Below are 23,635 nucleotides of genomic sequence, written 5' to 3'. Positions count from 1 at the left end.
TTTAGAAAATACATTTTAGGTACCGGATTACCCCTTTATCTCAGATCTTCAAAGCTCCAGTTAGCAGATTGAGCCTTATGTGTAATTAAAGGGAGCAAGTCACATCCAGAAATGGTATGTAAATTCAGCTACAGTGATAATCTGCAGGTAAATAACATTTTATTCTTGTTTAGTCCATTTACTGAAGCATTGGCCTCTACCTGTGATTTGCAATCCACTCTGAGCTAGTGAGAGGAGACAAGCTGCTCTGATCTCAGCACGCAGAGAGGGATTCCTGTTCTTCATTACTTTTTTGGTGCACTTAGAGAAGAAGTAGCAGCATGGGTGAAATTATGCAGCAAGTCGTACTCAGCGTCCATGTGAATACAGTGAAGTAAAACATTTGTTTGAAAAGTTCATCACAAACGTTCTATCTCATTCTCTAGATGTTTCCTCACTCTGATCCTCTCTCCTATGTCTCCTTCCACTCTCTACAGAGTATAATAGGAAGGATAAGCTGAAACTACAAGCAGCCTGCAGTCCATCTTGTCTGAGCAAGATATATTTGAGCCATTTTATTCAGAGTGGATTACAAAGTTCCAAAGGCTGGGCTGAAAGAAAGAGGTGGCTCATACATGTGGAAGGGAGCAGATTTCTTTAATAAGATATACTACAAAGTTTGTTATATTCACCTGTACTACTGATTTTGTTTAAAGGTCAATTCCCATTTAAAAAATGCACTTTTAAGATATATATATACAGGTCCTTCTCAAAAAATTAGCATATAGTGTTAAATTTCATCATTTACCATAATGTAATGATTACAATTAAACTTTCATATATTATAGATTCATTATCCACCAACTGAAATTTGTCAGGTCTTTTATTGTTTTAATACTGATGATTTTGGCATACAACTCCTGATAACCCAAAAAACCTGTCTCAATAAATTAGCATATTTCACCCATCCAATCAAATAAAAGTGTTTTTTAATAACAAACAAAAAAACCAACAAATAATAATGTTCAGTTATGCACTCAATACTTGGTCGGGAATCCTTTGGCAGATAAAATGACTGCTTCAATGCGGCGTGGCATGGAGGCAATCAGCCTGTGACACTGCTGAGATGTTATGGAGGCCCAGGATGCTTCAATAGCGGCCTTAAGCTCATCCAGAGTGTTGGGTCTTGCGTCTCTCAACTTTCTCTTCACAATATCCCACAGATTCTCTATGGGGTTCAGGTCAGGAGAGTTGGCAGGCCAATTGAGCACAGTAATACCATGGTCAGTAAACCATTTACCAGTGGTTTTGGCACTGTGAGCAGTTGCCAGGTCGTGCTGAAAAATGAAATCTTCATCTCCATAAAGCATTTCAGCCGATGGAAGCATGAAGTGCTCCAAAATCTCCTGATAGCTAGCTGCATTGACCCTGCCCTTGATGAAACACAGTGGACCAACACCAGCAGCTGACATGGCACCCCACACCATCACTGACTGTGGGTACTTGACACTGGACTTCAGGCATTTTGGCATTTCCTTCTCTCCAGTCTTCCTCCAAACTCTGGCACCTTGATTTCCGAATGACATGCAAAATTTGCTTTCATCAGAAAAAAGTACTTGGGACCACTTAGCAACAGTCCAGTGCTGCTTCTCTGTAGCCCAGGTCAGGCGCCTCTGCCGCTGTTTATGGTTCAAAAGTGGCTTTACCTGGGGAATGCGGCACCTGTAGCTCATTTCCTGCACACGCCTGTGCACGGTGGCTCTGGATGTTTCCACACCAGACTCAGTCCACTGCTTCCTCAGGTTCCCCAAGGTCTGGAATCGGTCCTTCTCCACAATCTTCCTCAGGGTCCGGTCTCCTCTTCTCGTTGTACAGCGTTTTCTGCCACATTGTTTCCTTCCAACAGACTTACCATTGAGGTGCCTTGATACAGCACTCTGGGAACAGCCTATTTGTTGAGAAATTTCTTTCTGGGTCTTACCCTCTTGCTTGAGGGTGTCAATGATGGCCTTCTTGACATCTGTCAGGTCGCTAGTCTTACCCATGATGGGGGTTTTGAGTAATGAACCAGGCAGGGAGTTTATAAAAGCCTCAGGTATCTTTTGCATGTGTTTAGAGTTAATTAGTTGATTCAGAAGATTAGGGTAATAGGTCGTTTAGAGAACCTTTTCTTGATATGCTAATTTATTGAGACAGGTTTTTTGGGTTATCAGGAGTTGTATGCCAAAATCATCAGTATTAAAACAATAAAAGACCTGACGAATTTCAGTTGGTGGATAATGAATCTATAATATATGAAAGTTTAATTGTAATCATTACATTATGGTAAATAATGAAATTTAACACTATATGCTAATTTTTTGAGAAGGACCTGTATATATATATATATATATATATATATATATATATATATATATATGTATATATATATATATTATTCTTAAATTATATTTATATATAGTATAATTAGAGTACAATATATATATATATTTATACATTCACGCGTATATATATATATATATATATATGTTGAGTTCCTGTAGTTTCGCTCTACTAGCAGCTACCATTTATAGCTCCCGTACGTTTGGCTGTCAAGGAAATTGTTTGCTTCCTCCATTGACAAGTTATAGACATCATAAACAGCGCCGGCATTATGCTGACAGAATTGTTCTTCTCCGCAGCAGCTCTCTCTAAATTTGGATAATGTGGGAAATTGTTTGGGCAAGTGTTGATGATGCAGTTGTCTTCTAACCATTGAATGTTATAAATCTAGACAATGCCTGCTTCTTCATTTCGCCTCGTAATTTCAAATTCAAAATTGAAATATAAAGGCCCGTGTCATAGATTTATTTTCATACATTTTAATTTTTCAGAACCTTATGAAATGACACTTTGAAGCAACAAAATCAATGATATGTGCAAATAAGCGGCAGACCAGACCACAAAGATGTAATGGAAAAGCTGTGCAAGCCTAATGGCCACAAATGAAAGTCATCAGTCAGGGATAGAGGACCTTTTCAACACATTTTTAATCTTACAGTGAATGCATAAATTGGAAAAACTATACTAATAAATTGAAAAATAGAGTAAAGTGCTCACTAGCCAACATACAGATAAATATATGAAGTTACAAGTGTAGGAATGATAGACACAGCCATCCTGGCTCCATCAGTGGGATGTAAATTGGACTGTGAAGTGCAAAGACTAGATGTCATAGATACTTCACACAAGAAAAGTCTGATAATCCAACACGTCTCAAGTACAGTAGTTGATATTTACATTTCAGTCCTTATGATTGCACTCGGGAAATAACTGGATCCCTTCCAAAACAAAAGGGGTTATCAATATTTCTGTAATATGTGGGATCAGTGGGTATTTTGTGGATTTTTGGGGTCATTTTGGCGTAAGATCCATCATTTTGGTTGGATCCATCATACGCAGCATGCAGATGCTCCTATTGGACATATTGCCAAATATGATATAATCAGCGGCTGAAGAGTCTTCAATACAGGCACTAACACCGCATAAGGCCTCAGTCGGACGTCCATAAAATTTCACATGTGCGATAAATGGTGGGAGTTTGCTTTGGGTCAACTTTTCATCAGTTCTTGGTCACATTATCAGTTTTTACAAAGCTTCTCCTAAACATGGTAATATTAATCAGGGACAATTCTCGGAATACAAACTGATGGCATCCGTTTTCTGTCCATGATTTTCACACAGCCACAGTTTTGTATGAGTAAGTTTGATCTGTGACTCTGATCAATAATGGTCTCCGATCAAGGTGATTTTTTTTTTGCGGATGTGTGGTCTGCAGTAAACATGGATATATGAATAGATTTTAATGGGTATGTGTTCTGTGAAAATCACAGGTAGAATTCATGTAATTCATGGACATCTTTATGAGGCCTAAGGGTATGTTCCCATGGTCAGGAACTGGCAGCGCTTTGGACGCAGCACATGTCCGCTCTGTCCAAAGCGCTGCCGGCTTTTGAATAAAAGTGATTCTGCATGTGTTCATTGAACCGTGTGGAATCACCGCGTCCAATACATTGGACGGGAAATTTACCATGCGGAGACTGAGCATCTCCACAAAATAAATTGACATGCTGCAGTCTGGAAAAACGCACCGCATGTCCGTCTGCACTGGGAAGCCGCGGGTGTCCGTGCACGCATAGTGGAGATGGGATTTCTTCAAATCCCATCCACTATGCTGTAACATCTGGTCGCAGCAGGTTGGACCCCGCGGCTGTACACAGCGTTTACTGACCATGGGAACATACTTACTTACTTACACTGTATTTACTGTGTGGACATGTTTAATGGTTATCTGAAATCCATTTTCTTTGTTTAAAATCCTTTATATGACTGCTAGATCTTGTCAATGTATTCTATACCACATAGTCAACAGTGTATGACACTGTTCATTACTTTTGTGTCTTCTTATCAATAAACCATATTTTCCTTCCCTTCCATTTGGGAATATTTACAAGATCTTCACTACAATTGTTGCAAGTAGCAAACATTGATGATCAAAACATACAGCTATGTATGTAATTAACCCAATAGTGCACAGTTATTGACAAAGACGAGATAAGGAGATCTACTTAGTGGATCATCACACTGGAAAGCTATTGATCACGATTGTCACCAGAGATTTTTCCCCTGATTAACAAAATATCTAGGATATAAGCCCTGAAAATGATTTTTTTTTACCGTACAAACCTATTATGTTGCTTTCTGACATGTCTGCCGATTGTTATTTTATCTGACTTCCATTTTTGCCTTATATCCATTGTATGGCTTATAAGCCAGGTTTTAAAAAAATGCAAGAACTTGAAATCTTCCTCCTAAATATTCCAAGATCTCTACATTTTGTTCCAAAAGCATACAGGTGTGAGTACAGTCACCCCATGATTACACAGGGTTTTGGAAAGCTGAGAATTGGGTATATCATCTCACTGAAAGCTAGTGGTTACTAGTGGGCACCAGGGAATTATTTTCTTCCCTAACAAATAAAATAGTGGCTCCCTACAGTATAGGAATGTAAATGGATTTGTTTTTATCTTATGAATCCATTATTTTGATTCATCATTATCTTGCTGCAAATAATAATAAGTTTATAAAAATGTAAGAGTAGTTTTTACAATTAAAAGCATACCACAAAGTTTTATTCAGATCCTTCTCTCTCCCTGCAAAAACTCAGAAAAATACGATGTGTAGGGTAGGGGGTGGGGAGAAAGTGGGACCAGTGCTTTTGACAGTGCTCAAAGTCAGCACATATGGGCATGTGATGGGGAATTGCAGGGATGTACTATACATATTGAATTTCAACTAATATTATTATTTTAAAGCACTCCTATCAACGTTTTTATCCTCTTATGGGCATGTGATGGGGAATTGCAGGGATGCACGATACATATTGAATTTCAACCAATATTATTATTTGAAAGCACTCCTATCAACGTTTTTTATCCTCTTAATATATTGCATTCATCTTAATAGGTTGCACTGTGTACTTACAATTGCTCATTTTGCCCTTCTACCCAGTAATTCTTCTCTTTTCTCTGCTCTATGTAGAAACCAGAAATCTTATCTCTGTATTTATCATTCCCTTCTTTAATTCCTGACCCAACTGCTTCCTCCTCACCCCACCAGGCACTTTTGCAGTATTTTGTGACTCGTACAGGGAAAATTGACCTCCTGTTTCTACATAGAGCATATAAGGATTCAGCTAGTCAGTTTATAATCATGTGATGATCTAGACCTATTGGAAAAGAGAAAAATTAAGTGGGTTGAAAGACAAAATGAGCAATTGTAAGTACACGGTGCCATATATTATGATGATTGCAATATATTAAGGAGAAAAACATTTTGATAGAAGTGCTTTTTAATACCAATCTTAAAGAAGCACTCCCATCAAAGTTTTTATCCTCTTAACCCCTTCATGACCGTGGGATTTTTTGTTAAATGTTCATTTTTTCCTTCCACATTGTTTCAGTTCCTGTGAAGCACGTAAAGGGTTAATAAACTTCTTGAATGTGGTTTTGAGAACCTTGAGAGGTGTAGTTTTTAGAATGGTGTCACACTTGGGTATTTTCTATCATATAGACCCCTCAAAATGACTTCAAATGTGATGTGGTCCCTAAAAAAAAAAATGGTGTTGTTAAAATGAGAAATTGCTGGTCAACTTTTAACCCTTATAACTCCCTAACAAAAAAAAAATTTGTTTCCAAAATTGTGCTGATGTAAAGTAGACATTTGGGAAATGTTATTTATTAACTATTTTTTGTGACATATCTCTCTGATTTAACCCCTTCATGACCGGGGGATTTTTCATTTTTCCGTGTTCGTTTTTCACTCCCCTCCTTCCCAGAGCCATAACTTTTTTATTTTTCCGTCAATTTGGCCATGTGAGGGCTTATTTTTTGCGGGACGAGTTGTACTTTTGAACGACATCATTGGTTTTAGCATGTCATGTACTAGAAAACGGGAAAAAAATTCCAAGTGCGGTGAAATTGCAAAAAAAGTGCAGTCCCACACTTGTTTTTTGTTTGGCTTTTTTGCTAGGTTCAGTAAATGCTAAAACTGACCTGCCATTATGATTCTCCAGGTCAGTATGAGTTCGTAGACACCTAACATGACTAGGTTATTTTTTATCTAAGTGGTGAAAAAAAATTCCAAACTTTGCTAAAAAAAAAAACAAAAAATTGCGCCATTTTCCGATACTCGTAGCGTCTCCATTTTTCGTGATCTGGGGTCGGTTGAGGGCTTATTTTTTGCGTGCCGAGATGACGTTTTTAATGATAGCATTTCGGTTCAGATACATTCTTTTGATCGCCCGTTATTGCATTTTAATGCAATGTTGCGGCGACCAAAAAAACGTAATTCTGGTGTTTCAAATTTTTTTCCCGCTACGCTGTTTAGCGATCAGGTTAATGCTTTTTTTTAATTGATAGATCTGGCGATTCTTAGCGCGGTGATACCAAATATGTGTAGATTTGATTTTTTTTTATTGATTTATTTTGATTGGGGCGAAAGGGGGGTGATTTAAACTTTTATATTTTTTTTATTTTTTTAACATTTTTTTCAACTTTTTTTTTTTTACTTTTGCCATGCTTCAATAGCCTCCATGGGAGGCTAGAAGCAGGCACAGCACGATCGCCTCTGCTACATAGCAGCGATCTGCTGATCGCTGCTATGTAGCAGAAATGCAGGTGTTCTGTGAGCGCCGACCACAGGGGGGTGCTCACAGCCACCGGCGATCAGTAACCATAGAGGTCTCAAGGACCTCTATGGTTAGAATGGAGACGCATCGCCGATCCCCGATCATGTGACGAGGGTCGGCGATGACGTCATTCCCGGCCGCCCGGCCGGAAGCGGTAGTTAAATGCTGCTGTCTGCGTTTGACAGCGGCATTTAACTAGTTAATAGGTGCGGGCAGATCGCGATTCTGCCCGCGCCTATTACGGGCACATGTCAGCTGTTCAAAACAGCTGACATGTCCCAGCTTTGGTGCGGGCTCACCGCGGAGCCCTGCATCAAAGCGGGGCTTCTGACCTTGGACGTACTATCCCGTCCAAGGTCAGAAAGGGGTTAATATATTGCAGTCATATTATATAGCACTGTGTACTATTGCTCAATTTGGCCCTTTTATCCATTTAATTATTCTTTTTTTCTGCTATATGCAGAAACAGGGAAATTCTTGTCCCTTTAGAAATCATTCCTCTCTTCAACTCCTGACCCAGCTGTCCCCTCATCCCTCCCTTACATAGATTTTTGCAGTGATCATGACTTGTGCAGATAAAATCTACCTCCTGTTTCTACATAAAGCTTAGAAGGATTCAGCTAGACAGTTTTCATTTACGTGAAAATAATAATTAGAGGCGCTTTCTGTCTTAGCAGTGAACACTGCAGACTCTCACACAGCGGACTTCCACACAGCTCTAATTCTAATACTTTACTGATGAAGGTCAGGTATTGACCGAAACGTCTCATTTTTCTGGAATTTCTTCATTCAATAAATAAGTTCTTGAACACACCTATATGAGTGCCAAGTATTTCTACATCACATTCATTCACGTGATGTCACAGACCTAATGGAAAAGAGAAGAATTAGCTGGGTAGAAAAGCAATATGAGCAATTGTAAGTGCACAGTGCAATATAATATGATGATTGCAATATATTACATTGATAAACATTTTGATGGGAGCGTTTCCTTAACAAGATACCAATACATATGATTGGATTTTGAAATGGGCACTTCCTACTTATAAGCACTGCGGAGGATCACAGTAATGTTATTTTCTTTTCCTTTCTAAACTGTTTATATTGCTTTGTCTGAGAAAAATGAATGCTCTATTGAGCGGAAACAAAAAGTAGGTTAAAGGCATTTATATATATAAGGTTCTTGTGAAGAGATAAAAGTGGAAAGCAATGATGTTTGTTTATAGGATCACTTTTGATCTGTACATTCGTTTTCTATAATACATTTGTCATTTTTACAGCTTCTCCAGCCACTACTATTCCTTTAAAGTAGTTTTTCTCATTTTGGGGATAAACTTATGATGGTCTGATAATAAAACCTATCAAAGACAGATAAATGTGTTTATTCTAATGTGGCAGCTGCCATATTTACTAATGTCAACCTCCGATAAACTATTTTTGAACAAAGACAATTTAGCTGTAGAACGTCTTCTGTAAGAGCAGGATCAGACAGACGTTTGATGTCTTCGGACGTTCTCTATCAGTCCATAACGCCACTCATTTCCTATCTGAATGCTTGGGTGACAATGGATTGCACTTAGACTAAATGCTATGGCAATTACATATTATCTAAATGGATTTAGTATTTGGCCGGCATGCTATTTAGGCTGCCGTCACACTAGCAGTATTTGGTCAGTATTTTACATCAGTATTTGTAGCTAAAACCAGGAGTGGGTGATAAATACAGAAGTGGAGCATATGTTTCTATTATACTTTTCCTCTAATTGTTCCACTCCTGGTTTTGGCTTACAAATACTGATGAAAAATACTGACCAAATACTGATAGTGTGACAACAGCCTTATAAAAGAGCCATATTGTGTAAACCTTTATCTTACCTTTATATAGATTTTAGTGGATCAAATTAATTAACACCTACAATTTTCAGAAATCATTGATAAAACATAATTTTTTTTACAATACTATACTACTGCAAATTACAAACATACCCACTAATAACTGATCAATACCCTATGTACTTGGCTTGATGACCTAGCCACTGCAAACAGTAATTAGTGTTGCAAAAAAATTGTTAGATTATTGACCTTTATTTTCACTTCCAGAATGCCACAATTAAGCTCTTCAAGCAGGGATGTAAAAGCCACAAACGGGACTGGTGACTTAAAGGGGTATTTCCATCTCGAAGATCCTATCTCAATATGTAGTAGGTGTAAAAATAATAATATTAGCATATGTGGTGTAGTTCTTCTGATTCGCGCAATTAGAAATGTAGTAAACTTCTTCTTATTTGCTATGTTCCTCAACCCATGTACAGGCATTGCAGGAACTTAGGTATCCATGGTTATGACAACTAGCCGCTGTCACTATACGAGTGGTCATAACTATGGACAGCTAAAGTCTTGCACATTAGGTGAGCCACATAGTGAATCAGAAGAACTATACTACATTTCTAACTGGAGGTATTTGCTAATATTATTATTACACCTACTACATACTGGAATAGGATCTTGGAGATGATAGTACCCCTTTAGGTGGCCCCCAGGACCTTCAGCAAAATGAGAAACACATTATAAATGGTTTAGTTCGAAGCACAGAAGCTTTAAGTTACTTCTCTAACTGCATAAAGGCAGAAAAAACAGCAAGAGGGACCCCAGAAAGAACTGCTAGGAAGGAAGGAGAAGGCAGGGACTACACAATTCTACAGGATTGGGTGACTCCATGACTATATGATAGCTGAGAAAAATGGCTTGTAGCTAATCAACATCTTCATACCAATAATAGGAGGCATAACTGGCTGACACAGAGAAATGACAGGAGGAAACCTATGTGCACATGACAACGAATAGTAACCTGATAACTCTCCAGCTCTCCTATACTCCCGTGAAACATAATGCTTCCATGCAGATACGTCCCATGGCGATGCATGCCGTATAGCTAAGAATGCTGATGATATAGGAGTCATTATCTAACATTACTGTGCATTGCATTGGAGACGAGACCCAATTACTGGCATCTTCCTATCTTCTTACATTGCTGGAAATGGCTAATTAATTAATTCCAGTTTGTATGAGAAAGGAATGCTGGACTAGCCACAATCTATATATCGTTTACTTACAGGTAATATATGGCTCATGGTTATTAGCTACAACAACCCACTGTATAATTGGGAAACAATTAGGAATGGGAACAATGAACATTGTGGTCACCATATAATAGAAGCCTCTATGTGAAGATATCGCTTATGATTCCAGTCCATGCTTCAAGGCTTGAGGAAAAATAGGTAAATATTAAAAAGGAAAGAAACAATTACATTAAATCAAAGAGCTATGGACAGTGGTAATGATGCCACATTCTCTAGTGGAAGTAGCAAACAAATTCATTTGGCAGCTGAAAAGGAATCACAAGTTCCAATAACCGAGGATGAAAAATCCTACTGAAGTTTTACAAAGTCGCTGGTTTGGTGCATGAAAGAGAAAGGGATGTATCAAAAGATATTGGTGGATGACCAGTGAGAATTACTAGCAAAATAAGTTGTCGAATATTTTGAAAATAAATTAAAGATGGTATCTTTACAAAAAAAAAATGTATCTAAGCACTAACAGGCAGATAATTACAACTCACCTGCCTGTTGTGCACGACGTCGTTCTTCTCCTGCACACATCGGTCAGAGACGGCTCCTTTCAGAGATACAGAAGCCTCTGCTGATGCTATGGGGCGGCTCTTCTGAGGTCATTGTGATTGACAGCCGGTTCCCTCAGTTAGGAAGCGGGATCCGGCTCTCAATCACAATGATCCCAAACATAAAGCAAAATCTACAATGGAATGGTTCACAAATAAACGTATCCAGGTGTTAGAATGGCCAAGTCAAAGTCCAGACGTCAATCCAATCGAGAATCTGTGTAAAGAGCTGAAAACTGCTGTTCACAAACAATCTCCATCAAACCTCACTGAGCTCGAGCTGTTTGCCAAGGAAGAATGGGCAAGAATTTCAGTCTCTCGATGTACAAAACTGATAGAGACATGCCCCAAGAGACTTGTAGCTGTAATCACAGCAAAAGGTGGAGCAACAAAGTATTAAGGTAAAGGGGCCGAATAATATTGCACGCTCCACTTTTCAGTTACTGAATTTCCACAAAAATTTAAAATAACCAATAAACTTCACAATTGTGTTCCACTTGTTGTTGATTCTTCACCAAAAATTTACATTTGGTATATTTATGTTTGAAGCATGACATGTGGGAAAAGGTTGGAAAGTTCCAGGGGGCCGAATAGTTTCACAAGGCACTGTATTTGTTTCTAGGCTCTTAAAATAAAAAACAGAGCCATACTCACCTGCCAGTAGCCCCAAGGACCAGTGCTGGCCACCCTGGAGGTCTGCGCCACTTTGCGTCACTCCCAGACTGGTGCAGACCTACTGAGCAGTCTTCATGGAGCCATGGGATGCTGGTTGGTGAATATGCTTCTGTTTTTTATTTTAGGAACATCCATGTCTTAAAAAAAAAATATATATATATATATATCCGTCAGAAAAATCATCACACGCAATGAATGAGCTTCTTGCTTGTCAATTAGTTGACTTCCTTGACAAAGCGACCAAGTAGGGACGCGAAACTTTGTAATACACCCGACCTTGAAACTTCCAACCCCTGTCTGCGGTGAGTTGTTGCCTACCTTCCATGTAATACTTATTGCCTGATTGTGGTATCATGCCTACATTGAGGTCTTTTCGGTAGGTATACTTACCAATGCCATAGCACTCTGCACATGCACCTTAGAGAGCAAACTAATAGGCACTTAGTGACTAGGGCTGGTTGGTGGGTTCTGGTTACCCTGAGGTTCTGTCTTTGTATATGTATCACTTTATGTATGCTTTTATGTAAATTATATATGTGTAATATGAATTGTGTGAACTTTCAATAAATTTTGGACTTTTTTACTCGATACATATCTATTACAGCTCGCGTTTCTCCTTTCATAATAATAATCAATTAGTTGTTTGCTGGCTGGTTTAGATGAGTTGAGAAGCGGGAATGAAAGTTCCTACAAACGCTTGATTCCTATTTATTGTTCTAAAAAGCCCCATAATTATCATATAGCAATTTAAGAGGCAATCCTCTGTGAGCTACAGACCAACAATACCAATCATCCTTCTGTCGTGGTCTCTAGGCTGAGGGCAAACCAACTAGTAAACCAAAACAAGGAACAGCTGGGTGAGCGCTACTGGGCCACGCATGTTGTGTGTGCTTCAGAATGTCTTACATTTGGGAAAAACTGCCCACAAAATGTAAGAAAGCCGCAGAACTATTACAGCGTCTAATAATGTTCTCGTCCCATCTCATGGAGAGGCTATGCTATTATATCCAGACTGGTCAGGATATTATGTCTGGGAGCCCAGTGGTTTCTAAAAATGATAAAAATGATGAAATGTTGAATTGCAATACCATAACACCAGGTAATAATCTGCCCCTTCAGTCTAACAGTTGGAAACCTTGATATTAGCGAAGGATGGCACATTCTAGTGATATGCTATCACGTAATGGGTTAGGAATCACCCTTTAGGCTTTGTATAAAAATGCCGAAAAGCTCCATCATGGAGGAGGAAATGTTTTTTTTCCTCTAGCAAGATGGCGCCACCGACGCATGCACAGTAGCAGCTATCAGATCTCTATACACACCGATAGCTGCTACTGCGCAGATGCAGCGGGCGCCATCTTGGAGTTTTTTTTTCTTTACTAGCAAGATGGCGCCACCGGCACATGCGCAGTAGAAGCTATTGGATCACCTCCATATACACCAGTAGCTGCTACTAGTTAGAGCACCACATGAAGACCCCCACAAGCCGCCCTGGAGCATGTCATTAACTCAAAACTGAAAATAAAGATTACACAACAACCACAAGATGGATTGCATCAACCAAGGATCAGTTTACTCAGTATAATGGCGCCGACCTGACACTGTGTGTAGATTACTGTGCACAATCCTGCTGACAGGCTCCCATTAAGGTAAATTGGCAAAATACAGCATCTACTAGAACAAGACGTAAGATGTAACTGGATAAATTTGCAATACTGAATTGTAATGTAAATTCCCAGTAGATCCAATAGTTTGGGTAGCGTCCAGTGGAAGGAAACGCAGTAGCCGTGCTCTATTTGTGCTCCACATGTGAGACCCGCTCATTATACTTGGAGTGATTCTGTAGATGAAGCCAATTCTCCTACCAGATGATAATAAATGTATTTGCACACATTATGTAACATTACTCCTGCCAACATGGCATTCTTGCTAAACTGTGCCAACAGTAAGCACTTTGCAGTGTCTCCCTTTGCTTAACATTTTCTCTACCTTTACAACAGCTATTCCCTTATTCCCATTCTCGCAGACGTTCTCCTAATTATGAAATCAGGCATTTAGATTCACATTATGTAAGGCAGTTTTTCATTATTAAGTAGCAAACTGATTTGGCACATTTCGTGTGGCTGTATCACATGCGCTAACAAAAAACCCACCATCACACAAGCCATGTGTTCCACAGTAACACACGCTTACACTTGACTTTGTACACATGGACTTTTCTTTGCAGGTATGTCCTATTACCTGTGAAATACTCACAGGCATATCAGTTTCAATTAAAAGATAGACAGTTTTGTTCTTAATTTATTCCCGCTGCTGCCCTGAGTTCCCCCCCTTTATTTTTTTTTCTTCTATAGCCACTATACTGTTTCAGAGATATTGGCCTTTATATTTAGTACTAATTTTGATGGCCTTTACCAAGAGCACAAGGTAATAATGCTGAGCAGCTTAAGGACAACCCGCCAAAGAATCCCATCAGTCATGTCCCTCAGTAAAGACCATAGCACTTAATAAAAAGCCCATATCTCTAGCACTGTAAGGATTTAAATGAAAATATATATAAATTAAAAATGGAGTACTCAGCGGGGATAAAAAAAGAGCAAAAACTGACCACTTCTGACAGGTCTTCCTTAAATTATGGTGATAGCTTCCAACAATGTACAATAAGACGTTATACTCTACTAAAAGTGCTAGTGATGGAAAACTGTATGGAAGACTCCCAAGTCAAAAATAGTATTTCTATTGCACCTATTTAACATCAAGAAGTGAGAGGCGCAGAGGATGTAACGGCGGGGCGTCAGAAAGTGCGTGATACCGGACGGAATTGCCTCCCAGTTCAGATGAGAGTGTACAACCCCTTTAAGTATTTGTAAAGCTTTAGAAATATGTATTCTTGTAATAATTTGTACTGGTAGGTCTCTTACCTTTTTAGCACAGTTAAACAAGTTTAGGTTAAAGGGTTATTCAGTACTCAAATGATCACGTATCCACCGGAAATCACTGATCATTGGCGGTCTAACCACTGGGTCCCCCACGAATCCCAAGGATTGGGTTTGGAAATGCCCCATATATTTATTCATTGTCTATGGGACTGTTTGAGATGGCTGATTACAGCAGCTTTCCAATGGATAGTTAATAACCTACAGTGTTGGGAACAACCTTCCAATATTTAGGGCTGGATTCACACTATAATTATAATGATAATACCAAGGCTTCTGACACTGCTGGCTGTCCAGACTGCTCCTCAGGTACAATGAACATTTACATTTTATTAGCAAATTCTGTGATATAGCAAAGCAACGACCACCTAAATACTGTACAGAATGTTTGATTTACGTTTATACATTGTATCTCTGAGGATCTGATTAAACAAGAACAAAGAATCGCATTCCCGCAAACTGGTTTCTATTTGTGGGCTAAATCACATTTTATTGATGACAATATCTTTAAAGAACTTATAAAATTCACAGTTTAAGAAATCCAGAGCAATTAATAGTTTACCCATCAACTAACAAACATCCAATAAAACCATGCAGACCCCCTCCCCCCGCATATTATTCACCGTAATAAAACTGTTTAAAATACCAATGACATTTGGAGCATCCTAAGTATCTGCCATTGGGCACTGGGGATTAGCAGCAGCGTTCCTGGGATAAATGACAGGACACTACAGGCAGCTCCAGCATCTTTACTTTTAGCAGGTGTCCCCTGACAACTGAGGTGAAACATTTCAGGAATAGCAACAGCTGGATACTTTCTTTGTAAGAATGTCTTGAAAACCAAATGAGCCAGGTGAACGAGCCAAGGAAAAACAAAGCTTAAAAATATATAAAAATGGACCAAATTAATACTAATGAAAGTATTTATACTGTATATGCCCTAACTCCACTTGAAACCTGAAAATTCACATATGAATACAGTTCCATCCAATATCCCGAAATTCAGCATTTTCACTTGCCTCTAAAAAGGTCTGGAAATAGCCATACTGTATGTGGAAAGGCTTGTAAGACTCCTCACACTGGACAGTCATTTTCTTGTTCTCCAAAATTAAATTTGTAACCGATTTATTTTACAAATCCTGCTTTACTTTCTCCAATGCGTTTGTCCAGGATTAAGCGGTTAATGACCTGTAAGTAAATAGGTCTTCAGCATGAGATCAGACAGGATGTGACATAGCAGCCATCAGTGGTATCTGCTTCGATGATATAAGCCATGTGCCGAGCAGAAGGCAGCTCCATACATTGTATAACATGTGCTGCAGGATACTGTGCCTCACCTCCCATTCAAGTGTCCTTCTACAACCCGTATACTATTTATATCTGACAATCAGCTGATTATTGGAGGTGCAAAGTGTCGAACCGCCAACGATCTCGTATTGATGACCTTTCATTTTGATGGGTTATGATTGATCTCTTATTCAGGTGAATGGGGATGCTGTGCTCCAACCTGTATATTGCTTATATCCGGAAACCGCTGGAGCAGATTTCAGCAGATCAGTAGGGGTATCACGTGTAGGACCTCAACCAAGTTCCTTTGCCTAAGTTATCGTCACCTTATTTACTATTCCGGTGAGTAAACAATGTATGGGGGTGCTGGGCTGGTATGGGGGGCTTAAATCCAGCAGCCGCTTGAGCAGATTTCAGCAGATTGGTAATTGTTCAAAGTATCAGATCCCCATCAATCTCATATTGATCATGTTTCCTTTGGTTTATTTCCAAATTAACCCTTTATAAGCTTCACTAGGGTGGCTATATTGCTGGCTCAGCCTTTTTTTCTACACATACATTACACAGAACCAAAAGCAGACTTAAAGGGGGTTTTCCCATGAACAAAAGATAACTTTAATCAATAGATCTTCAATAAAATGTTCCTGTGCTGAGATAGTCTTATAAAATGTGCCCCTGCTGTGTACTGTGTAATGGCTGTGTCTGACCGTACAGGGACATGGTCTGATCAAACCACATCTCCTGGGCAGTGAGGAAGCAAAAGAGAGGATACAGACAGGACAGCATTACAGGCTTCTTATTTATTTATAGCGCAGGCAGCGGCTGATGGGAGTATTCATCACATGATCTCACTAGTGGCAGCAGGTGTAGGCTGATGGTAGTTGTCCCATCAGCTGCCACCTGCTCTCGCTGTTATCAGTTGAATATAACTCTCAACTGATTATAACACTCACTCTTATTGCCGACAGAGCAGGGGAGAATGATGAGAGCCATCTCATCATGTACCGCTGCTTCCCTGGCGCCGATGCGTGTGGTACTGATGCGGCACACGGTTGCCAAACATATGCTACAAATATTACACACAAGGACACGAATATCTCCGGTACTGTAAATATCAGAACGGGTGAAACCGGCTTTACATAGTGTAATTCAAGTACGGACAGAAGCAATATTCAAGTATGTATAGAAGCTTTTTTCTGCCGGTGTGTACAAAATAATGTCCAACTCATAAAGGTACAGTGAATGAATAATGAGAATGTAGGTAAGTATAACATAATATCTTATATAAATATTGTACCCCAATAAGGGAATCTAAAACATAAACATTTCTTTTAAATTGTGTTTGGTTTGCTAATTGGTTTGCTAATTGGATGAATGAATACCTGACTGTGTCCCATTAGAGTTTTGACCTAATAAACATAATTTCTAATAAAAAGTCTTTAAGTATTGGTGTTTGTGATTTCGTTTTTAAAACTCGCTCGCTTTAGTGTGTTATTCCAATACGACGTAATTAACTGGTATAATTTGTTTTCAGGCATAAATTCAATTAACCTCAGCTACTTAATATGAAGCTTTTACAGAGTATTTTTACAGGGATATAAAACAATGCTACATTTTATAATAACAAGAAATAAAATGGATCAGTCATTACGAATCAATCTAATTACATCAATCTGAGTGAAACTGAAGAGAATCTTTATTATTAAATTACGTAACATATGAAATATCAGCCATCTATTCCTTTATCAACATTAAATGTATTATAATGGCGCTACCCATTATACAATTTGCTAGTTATACATTTTCCCATAGGAAAAAAAAAACAGAAATTCTGCTATAGAAAAGTGTTATTAAAAGTGGTGGTTGTGCACATGAGCACAGAGGGAGATGCGTCACGTCTCTGCCGAGTCTTACTGATGTATATTGTGGTATTAGGATACTATGAAGCTTCACTGTAACAAGATATACACTTACAAAATCATTCACATGATAAAATACCCATTTAAAAAAAAATATTACTGAATTGCTGTTTTTTATTCAATCAGCTTCTCAAAAAGTTGAATAGAAAGTGATAAAAATGTTATGTACCCCAAAGTGGTATCAATAATTACATCAACTTATCCCACAAAAAAACAAGCCCTCACGTGACTGTCAGAAGAAAAATCGAAAACCTATGGCTTTCAAAATGCGGTGATGCAAAATCTTTAGTGTTGTTGGTTTGTTATAGTAGCGAAATCTAAAAATATATATATATATATATATATATATATATATGTGGTATTGCTATAATTATACTGACCCAAAGAAAAAAGCCGTCTTATCACTAGTAAGCGAAAAAAAAAAAAAAAAATGTTATGTGCCTGAAAATGCTACCAATAAAAGCTTCAGCTGAACCCACAAAAACCAAGTCCCCACTCAGGTCCGTCATCTGTTAACAAAAAATAAGGAACTTTGTAATATATCTTATTAGAGAAATCTGATTTTTTTCTCCACCAGGGTTGATCCATCATTCTCACAATGGTCAGTTCATGGGCAAATATGAATAAAAAATATTCCGTAAAGACAGATTTTTACATTAGAAAGATAGGAGATGACAGTTGGTACCAATAAGATTCTATGTAGATGGGAAAGAGCTCTGTCTTCTCCCTCTTCCTGCACATCAGGGGCAGCAGTTGCTATTGATAAGACTTCTATCTCAGTAATGTAGCAATGTGTCTTCAATGAATACAGATTCTATCCGTGAATTGAAAATTTTGAAAATGAATGATCAGTCCAGGAGGAGAAAGAAGTAGATTTCTCTGAAAAGATATATTACAAGGTTTCTTATTTTCAGATGTGCTATTGATTTTTTAAATAAAAATTAAAACAATAATTAATAAAGGGAAATTGTTCTAAAAAAAAAACAACAACATTTTCTTTCAACAAAGAAATGTAAAGTATTAATGTTTTAATTAAAAAAAATATTAACTTTTCTATTGGTATAAAATATGAAAAATGAAAAAAGTTTTGATATTTTCCTTTTTTAAACACTAGGGGGAGCAGCTACTGAAATTCGCCATGAACATCTAGTGCAGTGTTAGCTCACTTTATGACTACAGTAAAAGTGGGCGGGGTCTGCTCACATGTGTGATGTCACTCCTCCTATCCCCTTCCCTTTTGGGCATTTACAAAGGGATAAGAGAGGCTGAAGTTTAGGATCACAGTGCGGAGCCAATTTGTTGGTGACTGGCAGTGATATGTGACATGTGGACAGTGCCACAGAGAACAGCTGGCAGTGCCAATTCTCCTCATCCCAGAGGCGGCCATATTTGCTGTGTGTAAGTGTAGTGCTCAATTAATAACTAAAAAACTGTTAATTACATTTACGGTAATTGTATGTTAAAAATAATTCATAATATTATTAATAATTATTAAGACAACAATAAAAATAATGATACATTCCCTTTCAGTTGAAGTGCACCCTAATTTCTGTATAGTGAGAAAAAGAATCAAAACTCCTTAGTTTGGTTGAATATTTCCACAAATTTCAATCTTCAGTACAGGATTTTATGGAAATCACCATTTATTTGACAACTTTTTTACAAATAATTTAGGAGACTGTTATGGAGATATCAAGTACACAAATCTGTGATCAACATGGTCATAGTTATGGCAAACTCCAAAGGCGTGATCTTTTATGCGCCTTTGACAGGGAATGCCCACAGCATGTACACACTACTATAGGGCTTCCACCAACTCCATCTTACTGTAAGTCCAATACGTTCTTGTTTAGCTGTTCCCGAAATATCCCTAGAATAGAGAGATCTGCATGTGAGTGGCCATCTCATTCCTCCTCCATCCAGATGCCATGGCCAGCAGCTGCCCACCAGGTGGTATGTCAGGGAATCCCATACTGGATAGAAGCAGGTCTCATAGATGGAACATCTCCCAGACAGTTATGATATTTCCTGTAGATATGCCATGATTGTCAAACACTAGCCACTTCTCGAAACAAAGTATAATGAAACCATTTCTGAAGAATATTATTTTCCAGTAACCAAAGTGTGAAGAACACTTAAAAGCGTTGGGTGAATGCTCAGGCGATCCTACATCATACAGAGTACACTGATATACAGCTGGATTTCACCATCCACAACCTGTTTGGTTTGCCGTTTTTCTTTCATTGGTATATTGGCAGAAAATATCAGCTAGTGTGTACCCTGAATATCACTGGTTAATAAATTGCAGCCAATCTGGCATTTAGGAACAAATATTAACATGTACGACTGGTCATCAGTTACAAATGCGCATAGAGAATATGGGTTTCGAGAAGAAAAGTATATCGTTTCACCAAATCTGTATTGTTATAATGTGGTTACGAGAGGAAACAAGCAATTTACAACTGCAGGATTATAACACGATTAGTGCATCTAATTTACTCACTGAGCCGTTCATAACGTCATAGGAAGGGGCATTACGTCATGACGGATGTGGAGACATAAGCCAGCCCTGCAGAGAGATGACATTACTACCTAATGCCTTCTGTTCTTTCTGACGTGAAGAGGTCATATTTTAGGAAACAATAGAAGTCAGCTATCGTTAGGCCCCCGATGATAATCAGAAGGTAAAGCAACACTGAAACTAGACCCTTCTGCAAATGATGTCCAATGGGTAGAACTTCCCAGAACGTTAAATCGATTAGTCTTACGATTTTCACGCAGTTTCTCCATTAATGTGCAAAATGCCTTATCCAAAATAATAAGCGGGACCTTCAAGTATCCCCGAGATATTAACATAATAAACATCCTCGCGCACATAAAACAAAGTAAACCCTAAATCTTGAAGGAACTTGAATAATAAACTTGGCATAAGGGTATTTTACCTTCTGCCACCTAGTTTGACATTTCCACCTTCCTGCTTTTTCCCCACACACACAGTATTATTGACATCAGGAGAAATGTAGCATCAGTGAAGACATACGCTTAATGTGGGGTAAGGTATAGTCACCGGTCGGATAGGTTTTACGGAGGAGTCCTCAGCAATCATGAGAAGCACATCTACACTGACTTTACGCCACATCTACAATTAGGTAATGTCATAACTGGTAAGATCCTGTTGATGTGATTTCTGTAGACCATATTCTTGATTATCCAAATATTAGGTAATGCCTTGTCTAACTACACAACCATTTCCAGAAAACTAAACCTAGCCCCTGAGTCAGTCTCTGCCAGCTTCAGGACCACAGATCAGGCTGTCAGCACCACGGACAGCAACTGAATTTCAAAGGCAGTAGACCAGATAAATGTCCCATAAAATGTTAATGACCCACAACTTCTCAAGAACAAATATTATTGGCGGTCTGTCAAATGTAACAAGCAAAGAATAAAATAAGGCAGGATCAGATCAGTACTTGATTTTACTTATCAAAAATCTAACATTCCACCCCCAGCAATAACACATCAATAGCAAGTACAACCTTTTACTTCCACCTGGAATGGGTCACCGGTATATGCCTACAGTCACAAGAACGCCTGACGGCATACGTTTCCATGCAGGCCTTCCGCCTGTGCTTGGAAAGTCCAATCCGCCACATAATGGGATGACACAAGTGCGGACGCATCTGATGAGACATACTGTACTGGACGTTCGACATTCTTGAATCCTTATACATTCTTCATAGGGCGCATTATTCACAATCATACAGCAAGATATCAGATCATATGATTAGAAATTGTTCGGACACTAGATAACAATGAATATTGTACTAAAAGTCCGCATGGTGAAACATTTGGCAAAAAAAAAGAAAACCATTAAAATACCATGATCATCACAAGGTTATTAATTCATCGCTGCTCTGTGCAGCCTTAACGTAAATCCATATCATGTCAAACCGGCCGGTGTCCCACATCGGTGGTCATTCTGAAGGCCATGTGTCCTGAAACCTTTACTCCAAATGATATGAATGACCACCCTGCAGCCTGAGCTCACGTAGCACAAGAAATTCCTGTATTAATCGCAAACAATTCCATTATAAGCATAGAACACTATAAAAACAGAATCTCAGCCTCTCCATGCACATGATCAAAATGGATCTCACTGTCCACCAGAAAGCAATCTGTGATACGTGACACGTCAGTATCTGCTCATAGATGAGATGTCACCAGATCCTAACAGTGGAGCCCAGGCCACAGTCCAGCCTTGCAGAGTCCTAGAGGCTCTATGCAATGCACAGAAAGTATAAACCATCAGCTGTCAGTCCTGAGATGTCAACCAAGCAAGTGTCCAAGGAGCATGGACATGGAGAAGAAGCCAGTGTCCTACCTTGCAGTCTCCAGAACAGGATATGACCGAATACTCATCCGATTGTAAATATTTCTGTAGCAAAACTTCAAATTCTTGATATTTCTCCTGAGCATGCTGGTCATAGCCTCTATATGCTTGGACACATTGCCTACAACCAGCCACATTCCCATTCTCCACCATGTCCCCACTACAGTTTAAAGTGTCCGGATTCGAGAACCCAGAAAACAAATCTGAAAGTGTATAGGAATTACAAAAGGGAAGGTAAAAATGACTCAAGTTGAAGTGAGGGGTCTGACTCCACGAGGCCTCACCCAAGGTCCCACAGACGGACTCCGCGTCGTCCACCATGTAACATTGACCCAGCGGACTACGTGGGGGGCAGCCTTCTGGCGGGGTTCCTAGAAAAATAGCTTGTGTGCCTTGGCGAAGGCTCTCTGGAGGGGGCTGCAGGGTGGGTGGGCGTCCTTCCACTGGGGGGGCTGGGGACATCAGGAGGCCCTGCTCTTTGTCTCTGGTCCTTGTCAATTTCGCCTCAGCGCAGAACCACAAATGATCAGAAAGCAGAACTGTGAAAAACAGGAGAGATGCTAGAGACAGTCGCCATTTCTGAGCCCTCTCTGAATCCGTGAAAGGCTTCTCGTTCTCCCGGGGTGCAAACCAGATCCTGGAGCTGTCACCAGACTGCCGACACATCCAAGCACCCCTGGTCATATTTTAGGGACTGGCTGACTCCACCGTGAGGGCTCCGCAATAGTCATCTGCCTTGGGAATGGACGGGCTTGTGCTGCCTCCCTCACAGAGCTAGATCCGCGGGAAGAAGGGCAGGAGCCCGGGCACCGTCACATCACGGCTCCGCGGCCCCTCAGCGCTGGCCCCTCAGCAGCTGCCCCCTCAGCGCTGGCCCCTCAGCAGCTGCCCCCTCAGCGCTGGCCTGGGCGGCATGTGGCTGCACTTGGTTGCGTCTGCCCCCCCTCCTGGGTAGTAAATGGGTTGTCCCGATAGGAGGGGTCACATAGGTCCTTAAAACTAAGTGCACGTGATCCCCCTCACTGGCTCTTACCCTTGTGAGCCGGTAGGACACAGCAGCACGTCAGGAGGCACGGAGAAGAAGCCCCTTCCCCCGGGTTACCGGCATCATGGCCGACACTGCAGCACGAGCTGGCCGCTGATGCAGGTGAGTGCGCGCTGCTCAAGGCAGGAGGGGGCACAAGTCACAGGTGCGAAGGTCCATAGCGGAGCCCACCGGTCACCCGGGGCGGGAGCATCCAAGACCCCGCAGCCGCAGCAATGGGTACAGCAGTGCTAGAGATGAGTCACAGTCTGAGCCTGCGCTGCAGGACGGCACGCAACTTAGCGTTAACCCTCTCCTCCCTCCCCCCAGACAACGGAGCTCTGCTGTCTGAGCCTTCACTTCAACTCCAATAGCACTGTCGCCACCTGCTGACAAAAGTGTGTCAGTGCATGCTAGGAGAGGTTGTAATTCTCCTCATGCACAGCAGACACTTCATGGAAGTTCTTGGGATGATTTATTTGATACAGACATCATCCCCGACAATCAAAGGCAGGACACGT

At 39.8% G+C, this 23,635-nt stretch overlaps 1 protein-coding gene and 1 long non-coding RNA gene across 2 annotated transcripts in view; one reads left to right on the top strand and one right to left on the bottom strand.

The window, feature by feature from the left end:
* The window catches only part of NALF1 (NALCN channel auxiliary factor 1), a 759,592-nt gene extending 736,207 nt beyond the window's left edge, over window positions 1-23,385 (bottom strand). Inside the window, exon 1 of the mRNA XM_069757939.1 lies at window positions 22,082-23,385. Within this exon, the coding sequence (XP_069614040.1) occupies window positions 22,082-22,774 (693 nt within the window). The 5' untranslated portion in view covers window positions 22,775-23,385. The remainder of the gene's footprint in view (window positions 1-22,081) is intronic.
* The window catches only part of LOC138670527 (uncharacterized), a 27,263-nt gene continuing 26,739 nt past the window's right edge, over window positions 23,112-23,635 (top strand). The window contains exon 1 of the long non-coding RNA XR_011319344.1: window positions 23,112-23,237. This is a non-coding gene — a long non-coding RNA (uncharacterized lncRNA). The remainder of the gene's footprint in view (window positions 23,238-23,635) is intronic.

Source organism: Ranitomeya imitator, chromosome 3 (genome assembly GCF_032444005.1).
Source record: "Ranitomeya imitator isolate aRanImi1 chromosome 3, aRanImi1.pri, whole genome shotgun sequence".
Classification (NCBI taxonomy): domain Eukaryota; kingdom Metazoa; phylum Chordata; class Amphibia; order Anura; family Dendrobatidae; genus Ranitomeya; species Ranitomeya imitator.
The sequence above is the reverse complement of the archived record's forward strand: the minus strand, read 5'-3'. Positions and strand labels throughout refer to the sequence as shown.